This window comes from Cibotium barometz, chromosome 59, assembly GCF_041138505.1.
Source record: "Cibotium barometz isolate CiBa-2024 chromosome 59, ASM4113850v1, whole genome shotgun sequence".
NCBI lineage: Eukaryota > Viridiplantae > Streptophyta > Polypodiopsida > Cyatheales > Cibotiaceae > Cibotium > Cibotium barometz.
This window is the reverse complement of record NC_141104.1, coordinates 21,216,001-21,231,047: the sequence shown is the minus strand read 5'-3', so window position 1 is coordinate 21,231,047 and position 15,047 is coordinate 21,216,001. Positions and strand designations below refer to the sequence as shown.

Below are 15,047 nucleotides of genomic sequence, written 5' to 3'. Positions count from 1 at the left end.
CAAACGTGGTTCGGAATGCTGTCTTATGCACATCCTCGGGTCTAATGCGTATCTGATGATACCCACTTTTCAAGTCAATACGACTAAAAACTGTGGAGCCCTGTAAGCGGTCCAATATGTCATCGATCCTCGGTATGGGGAATCGATTCTTGATGGTATGCTTATTCAGCGCCCTGTAATCTATACACATGCGCCAAGAACCATCCTTCTTCTGCACTAAGAGCACAGGTGAGCAAAAGGGTGATGAGCTAGGCTGAATCAACCCCTTATTCAATAGCTCCTGCACCTGACTCATAATCTCTTCCTGTTGGGCTGCACTAACACGATACGGCGGTCTATTCGGTGGAGTACTACCAGGAATCAGATCTATGGCATGATCTTCTGGCCTCTCAGGAGGTAATTCTCCTGGCAATGACTCGGAAAAACAGTCTTGAAACTCACTTAAGAAATCAGCCCTGTCCTTATCTATCATTGACAAATTAGACTTAGACTCATCATCCTGTGCATCCTTTACATAAATCAAGTACGCGGAAAGATGCTTTTTCATTACTGATGAAATCGCCGAAGCGGATACAATAGGAACAGATTTCCCTTTGAGTTTTACATCCAATACATGCTCTTTCCCTCTATGAGTCAGAGTAATTTTCCTATTGTAAGTATCCACCACCGCATGTACCCTGTGGCACCATGGCATTCCCAACAAAACATCACAGCCATCCAAAGGCATGATGAAGAACTCCTCGCTGTCCACATAACCCTGCAAATGAAGCCGAAGCTTCCCAATGATAGGAGTAACGGGTTCTGCATACCTGGACAAGCCATATTTGCCTCATGTAACGGCCCCACCTCCTCTGCGCGAATCCCCAATCGGCCAGCCAAATCTGGTGAAATAAAGTTGGCTCTAGCACTTGTGTCAAAGAAGATCAAAGCATTCTGATCTCTCACTTTGCCCCATGCCCTGCACAACTCTGTAGCTTCACCACCTAGCTGCTCCCCCACAAGATCAGGAACTAAGCCTGCAGAAGGCTTTGGTTTCTTTGGCTTGGGCTCTCCTTTATTGTCAGGGTCCTTCTTGGACGTTCTTTTGGGACAATTGAATGACATATGCCCCTCTTCAGTACAGTAAAAACACTTTTGAGCATCTCTCAAAGCCTGTCTTTCCTCAGAAGTCCTTTTGGGCATTGGCAACTTCTTATACTTTGTCTCTGTAGACCCTTTAGCATCACGAGAAGCATGCCCAAATTTTTCAGCTTTCTTGCCCAATTTCTTACTGCCTTTAAATCCAGATGAACCACCTGTGAGTAACGCATTAGCTGTCATAGCATTTTCAATCATCTGTGACATGTTCGTTACTCTTGTCTTTATACAGTAATCTCGTACCTCTTTGGGCAGCCCACAACAATATTTCTCAACCTGCTCAGATAATGGCACGGCACGATAAGAAGTCACTGGGAGTAGAGCTTCCCAAAACTTCTTGTTATAATCCTCCAAACTATCACACTTTGAAGCATCTAGCTTGTGCCATGCGGTCATAACATCCACCTCAAATGTAGATGTGAGCCATACGGAAGAGAAAACCTGTTTGAATTGGACCCATGTGGTGGGTGCTATGCCCTGCAAAAGAAGAGTAGACCACCACTGCAAAGCATTGCCCTTGAGAAAAGTGGCAGCTTTCCTCACCTTTGAGGACTCTGTGTAATTCCCACCAGAAAAAGCAGCATCAAACTGCTGTAAAAAGGTAAGTGCCTTCAATTTATCCTTGGCCCCACTGAAAGTGTCAAACTTCACTGCAGCTCCCCCTTCCTTATAATCCTTCGCCTTTCCCATAGGCGTTAGATTATCATATGGAAGTGGTTTCGTGAGATTGCTGCCCCCAACATTCATACCCATCATTGGGTCAACATTTCCCATTCCCATGCCAGGCATACCATACATTCCAGCCATGTTTCCATACATTCCACTATGCATACCTGGCTGCATGCCACCAAACATATTGCCTCGCATCCCAGGTTGCATGCCTCCAAACACATTTCCTTGCATACCGGACTGCATACCACCATACATATTCCCTTGCATGCCAGGCTGAAAATTGGCTCCAAAAGGCCCATACATACCCATGCCTCCCTGAGGATAACCCCCAGTCATGGATTGGAACACCGAGCCACCACCAAAGTACCCTGGATGCATGTTCTGCTGAGGAATAGGTGGCTGTCCATAGAAGGAACTCTGTGGGTTAGCACCAAAAGCATGCTGCATGTTCGGAAACTGGGCAGGAGATGGATCCTGTGGAGTGGTACCACTATGACCCTGAGAAAGATTCTTTGAACGAACCTTCTTCTTCTTTTTCTGGGGCTCTGAGCGGGGCTCTGAGCGAGATCTCAAAAATTCAGCAAATCTCTCACTCTGTGTGAGCTGCATAAAAGTATCCATAACACTAGCCAAGCGATCTTTGAACCGAGCATCATCATCCTCTTTACCATGCACATCTTCTGGCTGTGTTACATCCTCATACGGCTCAACATCTGCAGCCTGTTCTCCTGCAAAAATATCCTCAGATACATCTCTTTCAGGAGAAGTCTCTTGCTCTTCTTCTTCATGATAGAAGTACTCTTCCTCTGTATCAGACATGATTGCTGAATTTTCAGCGATGGCTTTCTTCAAAGCAACCACGAGCTCACCCCCTTCAGAAAGTTGATGATTGGTCCCGGCAACGGAACCTTGAAACCGGCCTCTGATAGAAAACCAGAGTGCGGTAGGAGCAATCACCCGTCCACTTGTAGTCTAGATGAGAAACAAAACACAGATTGGAGCTAGAGTGCCCAAATCTGAAAACACAACGACACCTGTTGGCCCCAAAGCTTGGCGCCCCTTGCGGTATTTCTTTATTCAATTAAAATAATATGATTGGCTGAGTACAACACAAAGACCAGCCAAGAGTTTACACCTGTAAGTCCAATCTGACGGCCCACAAATCCTTCTCAGCACAGAGGATCTATGCACACAGATCTGTGTCCTCAAGCAACACACTGTGCCTCCCTCTGATCAGCCAAGATCACAAAGTAGGCCAGCCATGGGCATACATCTGGCATAACTCAAGAGCATGATACATCTTCTCAGCTCAAACATACATGTGCTGTCCAATCTCTGTCTTAATCCCTTGTCAATCTGCCATACCCCTCCTCTCACAAGGGGCCAGATAACACATATCTGCAACAGACATCAAGCAATAGAAAGAGAGATAGATGAACAGAAACAGAGCTTACCAAGTTCAGCTCGTGAAACAACACTGGAGGAAGCAACAGCACCAATCTGTGCTTGCAGGCACTTGAGTCCACAACCCTGCTTCACACGTGTGCTTGCACTTGCCTGTATCCTCCTCCTGATGCTCACTCCTATGCTGTCCTTGAAAATACAGATCTGAAAATCAGCACTGTACCCGTCTGTACCGCCTCGGGATACGTGCCAGGAGTTGTACTTGCATAAACAGCCTGCTGTCCACTTCTGTACCAACCTGAATCAGAGTATTCAGGTCTGTCCAGCCACCTGACAAGCGCCGCCTGCAGCTTCAGAACCCAAAAAAGCGTGCGTCAGCCCTGTCCGTACACTGTACGGCTGTCGTGCAGGGCTGTACGGCCTGTGCACTTGCTGGTACAGCCTGTACTGGCCTGTGCGCAGAGTATTCCAGCAGCAGTTCCTGTGCGCAGCCAGCAACAGAGGAGAAAGAGAGAAAGAGCTTGCACAGTTCTGGCCGTACAGTGCTGTACGGCTGATTCCCTCAGAAAAACAGCAACAATCCACAGCAAAACAGCAGCTGCCTCCCTTCTCCTGTGCTTTTCCACGCTAGGATAACATGCGCATGAAGGAAACTCCTCTTTTGCTACACGATTCCCCAAAAAGGGAAGAGAGAGAGAGAAGAGAGAGAAAACTCCTCCCCAATTTAATCCCTAGGGCCCCAACTTTAATAAGTTCCTAGGGCCACTAAGGCCTAGGGGCAAACTCCAATAAACATTAAAACTTAATGTTTCTAGTTCCCCCCTTCACACCTAGGGATGTCCACACATCTTAAACTCTGTCCGGGCACCCCCCCATGTCAATCATGAAATATTCTGACTCTGCAACCACCATGCCCACACTTGTCCTGCTCCATTTTCACAGGGCCATGACAGGGGCCCCCCAGGGGAGGCTGGAGAGAACTCTGTGGCGGGCGAAGCTATGATCGCCATCTCCACCGGCCCGGAGTGGCGGTGGAACAGCCGCCCGCTGAACTGAGCTCTGGCCTACCCAGCTGCGCTGCCCCGGGGTAGTGGGTGGTCTGGAGGAGTATCCTAGAGAGGCCGAAGGAGGGATGGAGGCTCGCGGAGAGGAGGGGGGAGAGCGAGGAGAGGGTGGAGAGGCATCTGCCAGGAGAGGTGTCAGGGGGGGCCGCCGGGGGAGGCGGGAGCGGGGGGACTGGGGGGGGAGAGGGGAGGGAGGAAGGAGTGCTCTCCGAGTGAAGGGAAGAGGGGCCGGGGGTCGCAGAGTGCGGCCCGGGATCCTCAGGAATCTGCTCCATGGAGGGGGCGGGGCCCCCCGCGGGGGGAGGCGGGAGCGGGGCCTCCACGTGAGGGGCTCCACCGTCGGCCTCAACGGGCACTGAGACTGAATCCTCGTCCATCGGGGTGGGACCTGCTGGCCGCCTATCCCTGACTGGAGCATAAGTGCGGGTAGGTGCCTGGACGCCAGCCTGTGCTGCCTGCTGGCGTCTGCGACGGTCCCTGCGGGCCGGGCGTTTCCGCCAGCGAACCTCCTGCCATCCGCCAGCCTCCTGGGACTGCGCGGCATCCTCCGCCGGGGCCTGCTCGTCAGATGATGGCGCCTGCTGAGACGAGCCAGGGATGTCCGGTCTCTGAGGTGGATGACCACCCCTCTGGCCTCCTGAAGGGGGTCCAGAGGCAGCAGAGCGTGAAGGATGAGCCCCCTTAAGGGGACAAGCGCGTGCGAGGTGGCCCATCTCCCGACAGATGTAGCACTAGCCGAGGAGGCCCGAATACTCCACGCGCTATATCAGATGTCCTCCAGAAAGACAAGGGAGGAGGATCGTCTTCGGGACACAACACGAATGGCCGGGAATCCTGCTACCCGAGCTATCACTGAGGCCGCTGTCTGAGGCGTCTCCACCACCTGCCCAAACGCCTTGCCAATGGATGACAAGAGGGGCAAGTACTCCCTACGAAGTCCAGGAAAGCAGATAGTGATGGGGAAACCTGTCACGCCTGCTAGCGGGTCAGAAGCGGGGTCGAAACCGTGAGTCCATTGCGCCAGGAACGCCCGGGATGAGCGGAGGGCAATGGGGCTCCGAGCCAGCACCGTCTGAGCCGCCTGGGGGGACTCGAAATCCACCTGGTAGTAGCCACGTCCCAAAAAATCGACGCTGACGATCTTGGCAGGCACGCCAACGAGGCTGCCTTGCAGAAGGTCGCGAAGCTCTCTCCGCATCGGACGGCTACCCACTATCTTGCAGACCAAGGAGGAGGCCTCAAGAGCGGACACTGTGGAAACAAACAACTGCTGATCTGCAGCTGTGAACTCCAGACGGAGACCGAAATCGGCAGGGGTAGTCGGAGCGGCTTCCATGGAGTCCTCCAGAGGGAAAAGGCCAGAAACCGGGGTCACCAACGGGAGGGACACAGCCCTACGAGGAAACGGAGAGGCGGAAGGTGCGAGGATAGCGGGGGCGGAGCGGGGGGAGGGGGGAGGGGGGAGCTGAGGCGGGGGGGGAGCTAGCGGTGGGAGGAAGGGCTAGACGGAGGGGGAGGCGAGGAAGTAGGCGGGGGGAAGAGCCGCGAAGCGGAGGAGAAGGCGGGGGGGGAGAAATGGCGGGGCAGAGATGGCGCAGGGGAGAGATGGCGCGGGGGAGAGAAGGCGGGGGAGGAAGCGTGGAAGGAGGCGGGGGGGGAGAGATGGCGGGGGAGGAAGCGAGGAAGGAGGCGGGGGAGGAGAAGGCGGGGGGAGATGGTGGGGGAGGAGGCGAGGAAGGAGGCGGGGGAGAGATGCGGAGGAGAGGCGGGGGACGGGGGGGGGGGGAGGTGGCGCGCGACGGCGAGGGGCAGCGGGGGGAGGGTAGACGGGAGGGAGGGGATGGGCGTAGCTCGCAGGAGCAGATCGCGCGTTTTTCCTGAGAGTCTTCTTTCAGCCCTAAACACCACTTAGAACATGCTGATGCAAAAACGCAGACAGAAGAGAGAGAGAGAGAGAGAGAGAGAGAGAGAGAGAGAGAGAGAGCTGGAAATTCAGTATATTCATATGGTACAAAAAGGTACCTAGGTTCTACAGCCATGGGCTGCCTTGAAAAAGTAGTGAAATACCCTATTCTAATCCTAGTCTAGAGCCACACCCAAAGGGGGAGTGAATGACTAAATCAATGAGCAAACTTGCCTTTTATAGGCTGGAGAATATCCCATGGACTGGCTGACTGCTGGTCGGCCAGCTCCAAGACAAATAATTCACATCCTGATGCAGCCGACAGGGAATACTCCATAGAAAATGCTCCTAAAATCTGGTTCTATTCTGATCATCCCTTCTTTATCTTGTTGCCTCCTTAGGGTTAGCCCCTGTGAGAAGCATGTACATGTGTGTGCACATGACATTTTTGGTGCTGATTGGAGAACTTTTGGGCTGTTCGAGACTTGGAGAATAGGTAGAAGGCGGCCATCACTGTGGAACAACCACCTTGCATAGTGTTTGCAGCCTTTCTTCATTTTTTTTCCCATGCACCCTCCCTTCACAAGACCTTGTGAACCCTTGAGATGGCTCAGAAGCATCCCCACTCTCCCGACATTCCCGGTGGATTGGCAGTTGTACGGGACCAACTATGGCATCTAGAAGGTAATGATGGAGTCTGTCTTGGAGTCTTATGACTTGGCTGATTTCATTGTGGTTCGTGTTCCACGACCAGAGTTGGAGGACGGGGAGCTTTTACCCTTTAATAGGAAAGAACGGGAGGCTCAGGCATAGTTATGGGATCGTGTCAATGCCCGTGTGCGTTCTTTCATCTTTCTTAATTGCACACCCCAGGTGATTAATCATATCAAACAGGCCCGAGGGCATAGTCACAAGGGACGGGGGACGGTGACGGGGGGCGGGGACGGGGACGGGACGAGGGACGGCCATAAGTAGGGAACAGGGACGGGGGAGGGAACGGCACTCAAAAAATACTTTTTAAAAAAAAAATTCTACTCTACACTTATTCTACTTTGGAAGTACATCAAAATGAGCACAAATTTACACTAAAATGGTAAGATTTTGAGTCATATTAATAATTAAGTAGATACAAAATGAGTCATGACTCAAGAGTCAGGACACAGGAGTCAGGACTAAGCCTTAAGGAGGCAAAATACAAGGACGGACTCAAATGAGTCAATGACAAAAAAGTGCTGAAGACTAGAGGCTAGAGGCTAGAGCTAAGTAGTAAGGCCCATGAATCATGATCCATGAATGATCATCCACGTGAAGTGCTTGCCTCATGGTCATGGGTAGCTTGTGCGGCTGCCAAAGAAGCATCAAGCTCATCCTCAGTCTCATCCTCACTGGCATGCTGCTCCTGCACCTCATCCTCCCGTTGCTCTTCTTGTTGACTCATCTCCCACTCGGTGAAGGAATCTGCCTTCTTGGTCACGCTCTTGCAAAGCATTCGCAAGTTCGCGCTAACGAAGACAAGGTCATTGGCACGCTCTACCCCGAGTCGGTTCCTCTTCCTAGAGGCAATGTGGCTGTAGGTACTCCAAAGTTGCTCCAAGCAAGAGAAGCTGACGGCCTGGCTAAGTATGCGGATGGCAAGCTGCTGCAGCTCCAGTCCATCTGAACCAAAGTCCTCCCACCATAGAGCAGCACCAACTTTGGAGCGGTCAACCTGTGCATCATGACAGCCATAGGAGCCATGAAATGACCTGTACATCGAAAGCTGGTCCCTGATCTTGCGCCTAACCGATGCATCAGGCACAAGACGATCCAAGATGATCCTCCATCCAACGCTCACCTCCCGGTCGCTCTCCTGCTTGTTGCCTTGGAATTCTGGGTCCACCACATAAGCTGCTGCATGCAACGGAGAGTAGTAGGAATTCCACCTTCCTAGACACAAGGCATGGATCTCCTCGTATCTGTCTTCGTCAGGCACGAAGTCTTTCAACTTCTCTATCATGCGATCCATGGCCTCGTAGACCTTGCCTATGCATGGCTGCATAGCGTCTACAATCCTCAACAGGTGGACTATGGGCCTCACCATAGCATCTGTGGTCTTCACACGCTCCCACCAAGAGGCGTCATCCGCCTGTAGCCTTCACTCTTGGCCAGTGTTTGTATGGGACTCTTGCATGGCGACAAACTCGTCGCTAAGGAAAAGCCCCCTGAAAGCACCACTACAATCCTTCAACCGGCCCAACATGAGAAAGTTGTAGGAAAACCGGGTGTCGGAATATTTGAGGAGAGAGAGACAGGACCTCTTGTTGAACTCATGCCGAAGTCTTTGGTGGTTGAGGACAAAGGAGACCATGGTGTTGGCCTCCTCAATGAGCGGGCTGATCCATGGTAATGCCCCGATGTCCTTGAGGAGGTTGTTTAGGCAATGAGCCATACAAAAGGACACCGTGACAGGTCCATACATACTTTGGAGAATAGCTCCCGCCGCCCTATTGGAAGGCTCCCCATCCGCAACAAAGCCCACTACATGCTCGGGGCCAACGATCTCCATGGTGGTAGCCCACTCCGCCGCAAGCACATCCGCGCTCTTCCCAGTGCCGGATGCATCATGAGATGAGATGAAGTACATCTCTCCGCGGGAATATGCAACCATGCCGTGAATACTCCTCTTGCGGGTGTCACTCCATCCATCCACAATGAGGGAGACTCCGTTCCTCTCCCATTGCCGCTTTGTGTTGTCGGCCGCTTGCTCCACAATGCGCTTCTCCTTGTCGAGCAATGTAGTGCGCAAGCTCTCGGATGAGGGGGGCGTATAGGTTGAGCCATACTCCCCAATCTTCTTAACCATTACCTTGAAGTATTCCGACCTATTCAAGAAAGTAATTTACTAATGAGAAGGGGACTAGGATGATGAAAACATGAATGATGAATTGGCAATGATCGATTGCACTTACCTAGCCGCTTGAAAGGCAATGTGGTCGTGGAAGAAGAAGCGGGCCACCGCCATATCCACCTCCTCCTTCAACTTGGGGTTCCAATTCTCCCCAAGTGTAGATTGTCGCCGTGGGCCACGTAATGATTGAGAGGCCGTGGAGATGGAGGGTGCCGGTGTCGTGGATGGAGTAACATTCCGACTTGATGGTGAAGGTGATGGTGTGCATGATCCCGATCCACCACATGACTCCATGGTAGAGGCTTGAGTTCCTCTCCCCATCGTCGCGGGATCCACGGCCACTCGTGGTGTCCTTCTTGTCACTTCGACCGCTTCGTAGACGCTAAGCTTGTCAAGAAGTTCCCGTCTCTTCTCGAGCGTGACATTCGTGCAAAACCTCACCTCATGCCCACTCTCATGCAAGAGGTGGGCTCGCACTTTGTCGGCGCCACCCGTTCGCCGGTACGGGCAAAGCTTGCATACCCATGGCCGAGAACCGCCTCCATGAACGGATGTGGTGTAGTTTACCTCCTCCCACCATGTCCATCCCGTTGTCCTTCTACGAGAAGCCCCGGCACGTGAGGAGGATGCCATGGTTGAAGATGGCTTGACTCTTGAGCCTTGAGGAATGAGAGAGAGAGAGAGAGAGAGAGAGAGAGAGAGAGAGAGAGAGAACCTAGAGGCTTGGAAGTTGGAACTTGGAAGACTCAAGAGGCTTGAGGGAGAGGTGAGAGCCTAGGCCCTAGAGCTTGGAACTTGGAAGTTGGAAGAGAGAAGATTCAAGAAGCTTGAGCCTTGAAAGCTTGAGCAATGAGCCTTGAGAGTTATGAACTTGTGTGTGCTTGTAGCCTTGTAGAGGTGGGCTCTTATATAGATAGGCGAGAGAGAGAGAGAGAGGAAAGCCTCAAGGGCAAAAGAGAGAGAGAGGGCCAAGGCCCAACAGCCATAAACGGCTAGAAGAGCCCAGGCCCAACAGCCATAAACGGCTACGAAGGGGCAGGCAAGCGGCAGGCAGGCAGGCGCAACGGCCAGAAACGGGCATAGGCGCAGGCGCAACGGCTCTCTGCCGTCCCCGCACAGGGCCGTCCCCGTCCCTATGCCGTCCCCTGCGCCGTCCCCGGTTTGAAACGCCCGTGGGGGGACGTCCGTCCGTCCCCGTCCGTCCCCCTCCCTGCGCCGTCTCGTTTCGGCGTCCCAGCGTTCCTAGGCTCCGTCCCCGCCGTCCCCTGTGACTATGCCCGAGGGATTTGGCAGCACTTGGCGTCCCTGTATAACAGGGTATCACCCATGAAGCGGATTTCCTTGGAACTGCAGATGCGATTAATGAATCCTGCAAAGTCTTCGTCGATGCGGGAGCACATCAACAAACTCCAGGCTCTTTAGTAAGAGGTTCTTCAAGCTGGGAAGGAGATATCTTCAGAGGACATGGTCATCACTTTTTTGCTGTCTCATCTGACCTTTCAATATTTAGCTTTCTATTCTTCTTTGATCACCAATGGGAGGCTCAGCACCATCACATGGGAGGAGCTTGTGCCTATGGTCTTGGACCAAGAAGAGTGATTTACGAACCCTCCCCAGGGTGGAGGTTCTGAGGCCTTGACAGGCCAACGATCGAAAGGCCGCAACAACAATAAGGGCAAAGGGAAGTCTTCATCAGAGAAGTATTCTGAGAAGAAGCCCGACTCAACGCGTGATGCTTTGAAGGCCAAGCGAACCTGTAACCATTGTGGCTAGAAGGGTCACTATTGGAGAAAGTGTCCTCAGCGGAGTACCAAGAAGAGTGTTGATTCTTCAGTTGCAGCTGCAAAGACTCCAGCTTTTGTGCACTTGGAGATTATGGACACAGATGCTTCATCTTCTTCGAGTAGGGAGGCAGTTGGTCTCACCACCAGGGATACTTGATAGTGGTGCTTCCACCAGGAGTGGATTCTTGATAGTGGTGCTTCCAAGCACATGAATCCTTCCCGAGAGTTATTAGAGGATCTTCAAAGGCATACAGGTCACATCCTTATTGGTGACAAGTCCACTATCCCTATTCACAGTGAGGGCAAGTTGGAGATCGTTCCCGATGGCAGAGGGGTGAAGCATTTCTCCCAAGTTCTTTATATCCTAACTCTTGGTTTTCATCTTTTGTCAGTGCATGAGGTTAGCAAAACTGGCATACGGGTGCAGTTTGATGAGCATTTTGTTGCTCTCCAAGACAAAGCAACAGGCCGGGTTGTTAGGAAAGGCGGAGTGGAGAATGGGATTTACAGACTCTCAGCACTCTCTCTTACAGGTTCTCAGTTAGGTGATTTGTGGCAGTTTCATCATGACCACTCGAATGTGGATACGCTGCGGCGGGCTTTCCGGGACTAGATGATGGATGGCTTGCCAAATGTTAGCAGTAGGCAGGGACATTCCAGTTCTTGCGTTCATCAGTCAAAGGAACCTTTACAGGTAAATTATGCTTTGATGTCTCGTATTATTGGGGACAAAGAGCCCACTTCCGTTAAGGAAGCTCTTTCCCAGGACACTTGGAGAAAAGCCATGCAAGTGGAACTTGAAGCCATTGAGAAGAATAACACTTGAGAATTGGTTCCGAGGCCGTCAAAACAGTCAGTCATTGGTGTCAAGTGGGTCGATAGGACCAAGTATACGTCTGATGGGTCAGTGGACAAGCACAAGGCCAGACTTGTGGCTAAGGGCTATGGTCAGCGGCCTGGCATCGACTATGACGATACCTTTGCACCGACAACGAGGATGACCACGATTCGGACAGTTCTTGCCCTTGCCTCTTCTCAGCAATGGCCGGTGTATTAGATGGATGTAAAATCTACGTTCCTTAATGGTGACTTGCAAGAGGAGGTGTACGTTGAGCAACCTCCAGGCTTTGAGGTTCCGGGTTTACAGGTTACGAAAGGCCTTGTATGGTCTTAAGCAAGCTCCCAAGGCTTGGAATCAGAAGATTGATTCCTTCTTTCTACGGACAAGTTTTCAGAGATCAGTTGCGGATCCTAACTTGTATCTCTTAGGGAACGCGGTATGGTCACGTTGATTATCCTTTATGTGGATGATCTTATTCTCACTAGCGGTCATGTGGAGCACATAACTGTGACGAAGACTGTCATGACCCTGTGAAATTGGAACAGCACAAGTGTGGGCATGGTGGTCAGTGAGCAAGATAAATTTTTAAAGATTCATACTTGGGTGTCCGGACAAAAAGGTAACATGTGTGGACAACCCCAAGTGTGAAGGGGGACCAAGTTATTAAATTTTATAAGGTTTATAAACCTTGGGTGGCCCTTAGTTTTAAAAACTTTAAGGGAGGGCCACTAGGATAATTATGGAGGGGGGGCTACTCCACTTTTAGAGTACACGCCTCCCTCTCCATCTCTCTCTCTTGCTTTTTGGAAAGGACTAGTCGGCTGGCTGCGTGGAGAGAACAGGTCGGCTGGCTGCGTGGAGAGAGACTGGTACAGGTCGGCTGGCTGAAGGGAAGCCGTACAGTATGTGTGCTGCAGGTACATATTGGTACGGACAAGTACAGGCGAGTCAGGCCAACAAGTACAAGCAGTTGCAGGGCGACTCATACGGACAGGTACAGGCGGCTGCTATAGATTTGGTGACGCAGGCGACTGCAGGTACAGATTGGTAAGGACAGGTACAGGCGACTGCAGCAGATTTTCTGACGCAGGCAGCTGCAGGTACAGACTGGTACGGACAGGCCGACTCGTGCAGAACTGTGCAGGGCAGTTGGTACTCACTGAACACACACTCTCTCTCTCTCTCTCTCTCTCTCTCTCTCTCTCTCTCTCTCTCTCTCTCTCTCTCTCTCTCTCTCTCTCTCTCTCTCTCTCTCTCTCTCTCTCTCTCTCTTCTTCTCTTCCCCTTGTGTGAGCTCTGGAGGGCAAAGGCGGGTGGTTGCACTTTCAAGACAGCATACTCTATACTCTCAGGGCTATGGTTTTTGAGGAGGATTGGACTGAGGGACAGCAGTGAATCTGCTGAATATCTTTCTCTCTTTCTACTGGCTTACGACTGCTTCAGAGTGGTTTCTTCTGGCCCTTTGTGAGAGGAGGGGTGTGGCAGTTTGAAGGGTGGAAACAGAGTTGGATGGTGGATTTGTTCTTTGGTTGAGTTTGAAGCTATGATCATGGAACAGCCAAATGCGTGCTCAAGGCTTCCCTGTTGCATTGTCTTGGTTGATTAGAGGAGACAGCAGTGTGTTGCTTTTGTGGGACACAAATCTGTATGTATATCCTCTATGCTAAGAGGTCTTGAGGGTTGCCAGATTGGACATGCATGTTTATTTTCCTTGACTGGCTTTATTGTACTCAGCTAAACTTTTCCATTGAAAGTGAATAAAGAAATACCGAAAGGGGCGCCAAGCTTTGGGGCCAACAGGTGTCGTTTTTCCTCTTTGTTCTAGAGCGTTCTAGCTCTTGTTCTTTTGTTAATTGTCTGGACTACAATTGAATAGGTGACTCCTAGTCTACCGCACTTTGGTTTCTACCATAGGCCGGTTTCAAAGACTGTCCTGTCAAAGAAGTTTGAGATGACCCACTTAGGCTTACTCCATTTCTTTTTGGGATTAGAGATTTGGCAGATCCAGAGGTCTTTGTTTCTCAACAACAACAGTATATTCAAAAGTTGCTGGAGACCTTTGGGATGGAGAACTGTAAGCCTATTTCGTCACCAAGGACCCAAACACCAAACTTATGTTGAGTCCTAGGATTGAATCAATCCTAGGACTCAACAAAAAGTCCAGTAACAAAAGGGCAAGGAGATTCCTACATAAGGAGCTGTTAAGGCCATGGAGGATAACAAGAGTTCTAGTGGGAGAGTGACGCTGATACAACTCTCTCAGGAAGAGTTCCGAGCCATGCAACTGGCCAGTCAATGTTTGAGTATGGCTGCACCAAGCCGCAAAGGATTGTCCAAGGACCCTAGAGGAGCAATCCAAGGAGGAGGCTTCTTCAAAACAATCATTTTAACAGTTCCATTAGGGTTTACATCAAGGAAAATGCTCTTGCAGGTTTAGCATGCTAACTTGCATTTCAAGTGTCTCACCCACTATAAGAATTTGTTGAAATTAAACCCAGAGAATAAGAGTGAAAACCCCCCATTACGTTTTCACCCATTGAAGTTTCGAATCATTAACTTACACTCAAGTGTCTCACCTGCTATAAGAATTTGTTACAGCCAAAACCAGAGGATAAAGTTGAAAACCAACCATTTGGTTTAGCGTCATGAACAAATATTAAGGGTTTATACTCTGTTGCATTCACCCAACTCTCGCTTCGTTAGAAGTCATTTCCAATAGGCATTTCATCATAAAAAATGCAGAAGCTACGGTTTACAGCACCATTAGAATTCGCATGCTGGATACGATGATTCTGTGCGGTATGATGGTAAGGAAACCGTGAACCCCTGCTGGACAAGGTCTTCTTCCTAGTGACTCTTTGAGGTCAAGCAAGAATGCAATGGCCATAATATAATCACTTTGGAGCCAAGCAAGGATGCAATCGCCATTGATGTAATATAATCAGAAACAGTTGAAGAAAAAAACAGAGAGAATGTAAAGAGGGAAAGGGCAAGGGAAGATGAAGGGGGGACTTACAGGGAGAGGGTGCAGCGGGTGACGTCGAGGCCTCTGCCAAGGCACTTCTCGGGGTTAGGATCCGCGCGCTTGCAGTCGAGAAAGGCCTTGTTCTCAGCGCGGCAGAGGCTGGTAAGGTGCTTTGAGGCTGTCATCAGAACAGCGGAGGTCGTGATGGGCACGTATGGTGCTACTGCTGCTGCATCGTCGCTCGCCATGGCCGCGCTTCCTCTTCCTCCTCCTCTTCTTCTTTCTTCTCTACGTAGAAAGAGCCCTTTGGTCCTTAATTTTTAGAGAGAGAGAGAGAGAGAGAGAAAGAGAGGTGGGGAGGATAAAGAGGGGAGCTCTTATTAAATGGCC

The 15,047-nt window shown here is 51.0% G+C and overlaps 1 protein-coding gene across 2 annotated transcripts in view; it reads right to left on the bottom strand.

Moving 5' to 3' along the window:
- LOC147605593 (NADH dehydrogenase [ubiquinone] 1 alpha subcomplex subunit 8-A-like) overlaps positions 1–15,047 on the bottom strand; it is a 38,127-nt gene extending 23,080 nt beyond the window's left edge. The window contains exon 1 of one of the 2 annotated variants that reach the window (XM_086793081.1): positions 14,709–15,047. In XM_086793081.1, coding sequence (XP_086649207.1) covers positions 14,709–14,905 — 197 coding nt within the window. In that variant the 5' untranslated portion in view covers positions 14,906–15,047. The remainder of the gene's footprint in view (positions 1–14,708) is intronic. The other variant, XM_086793082.1, reaches the window with a different exon arrangement.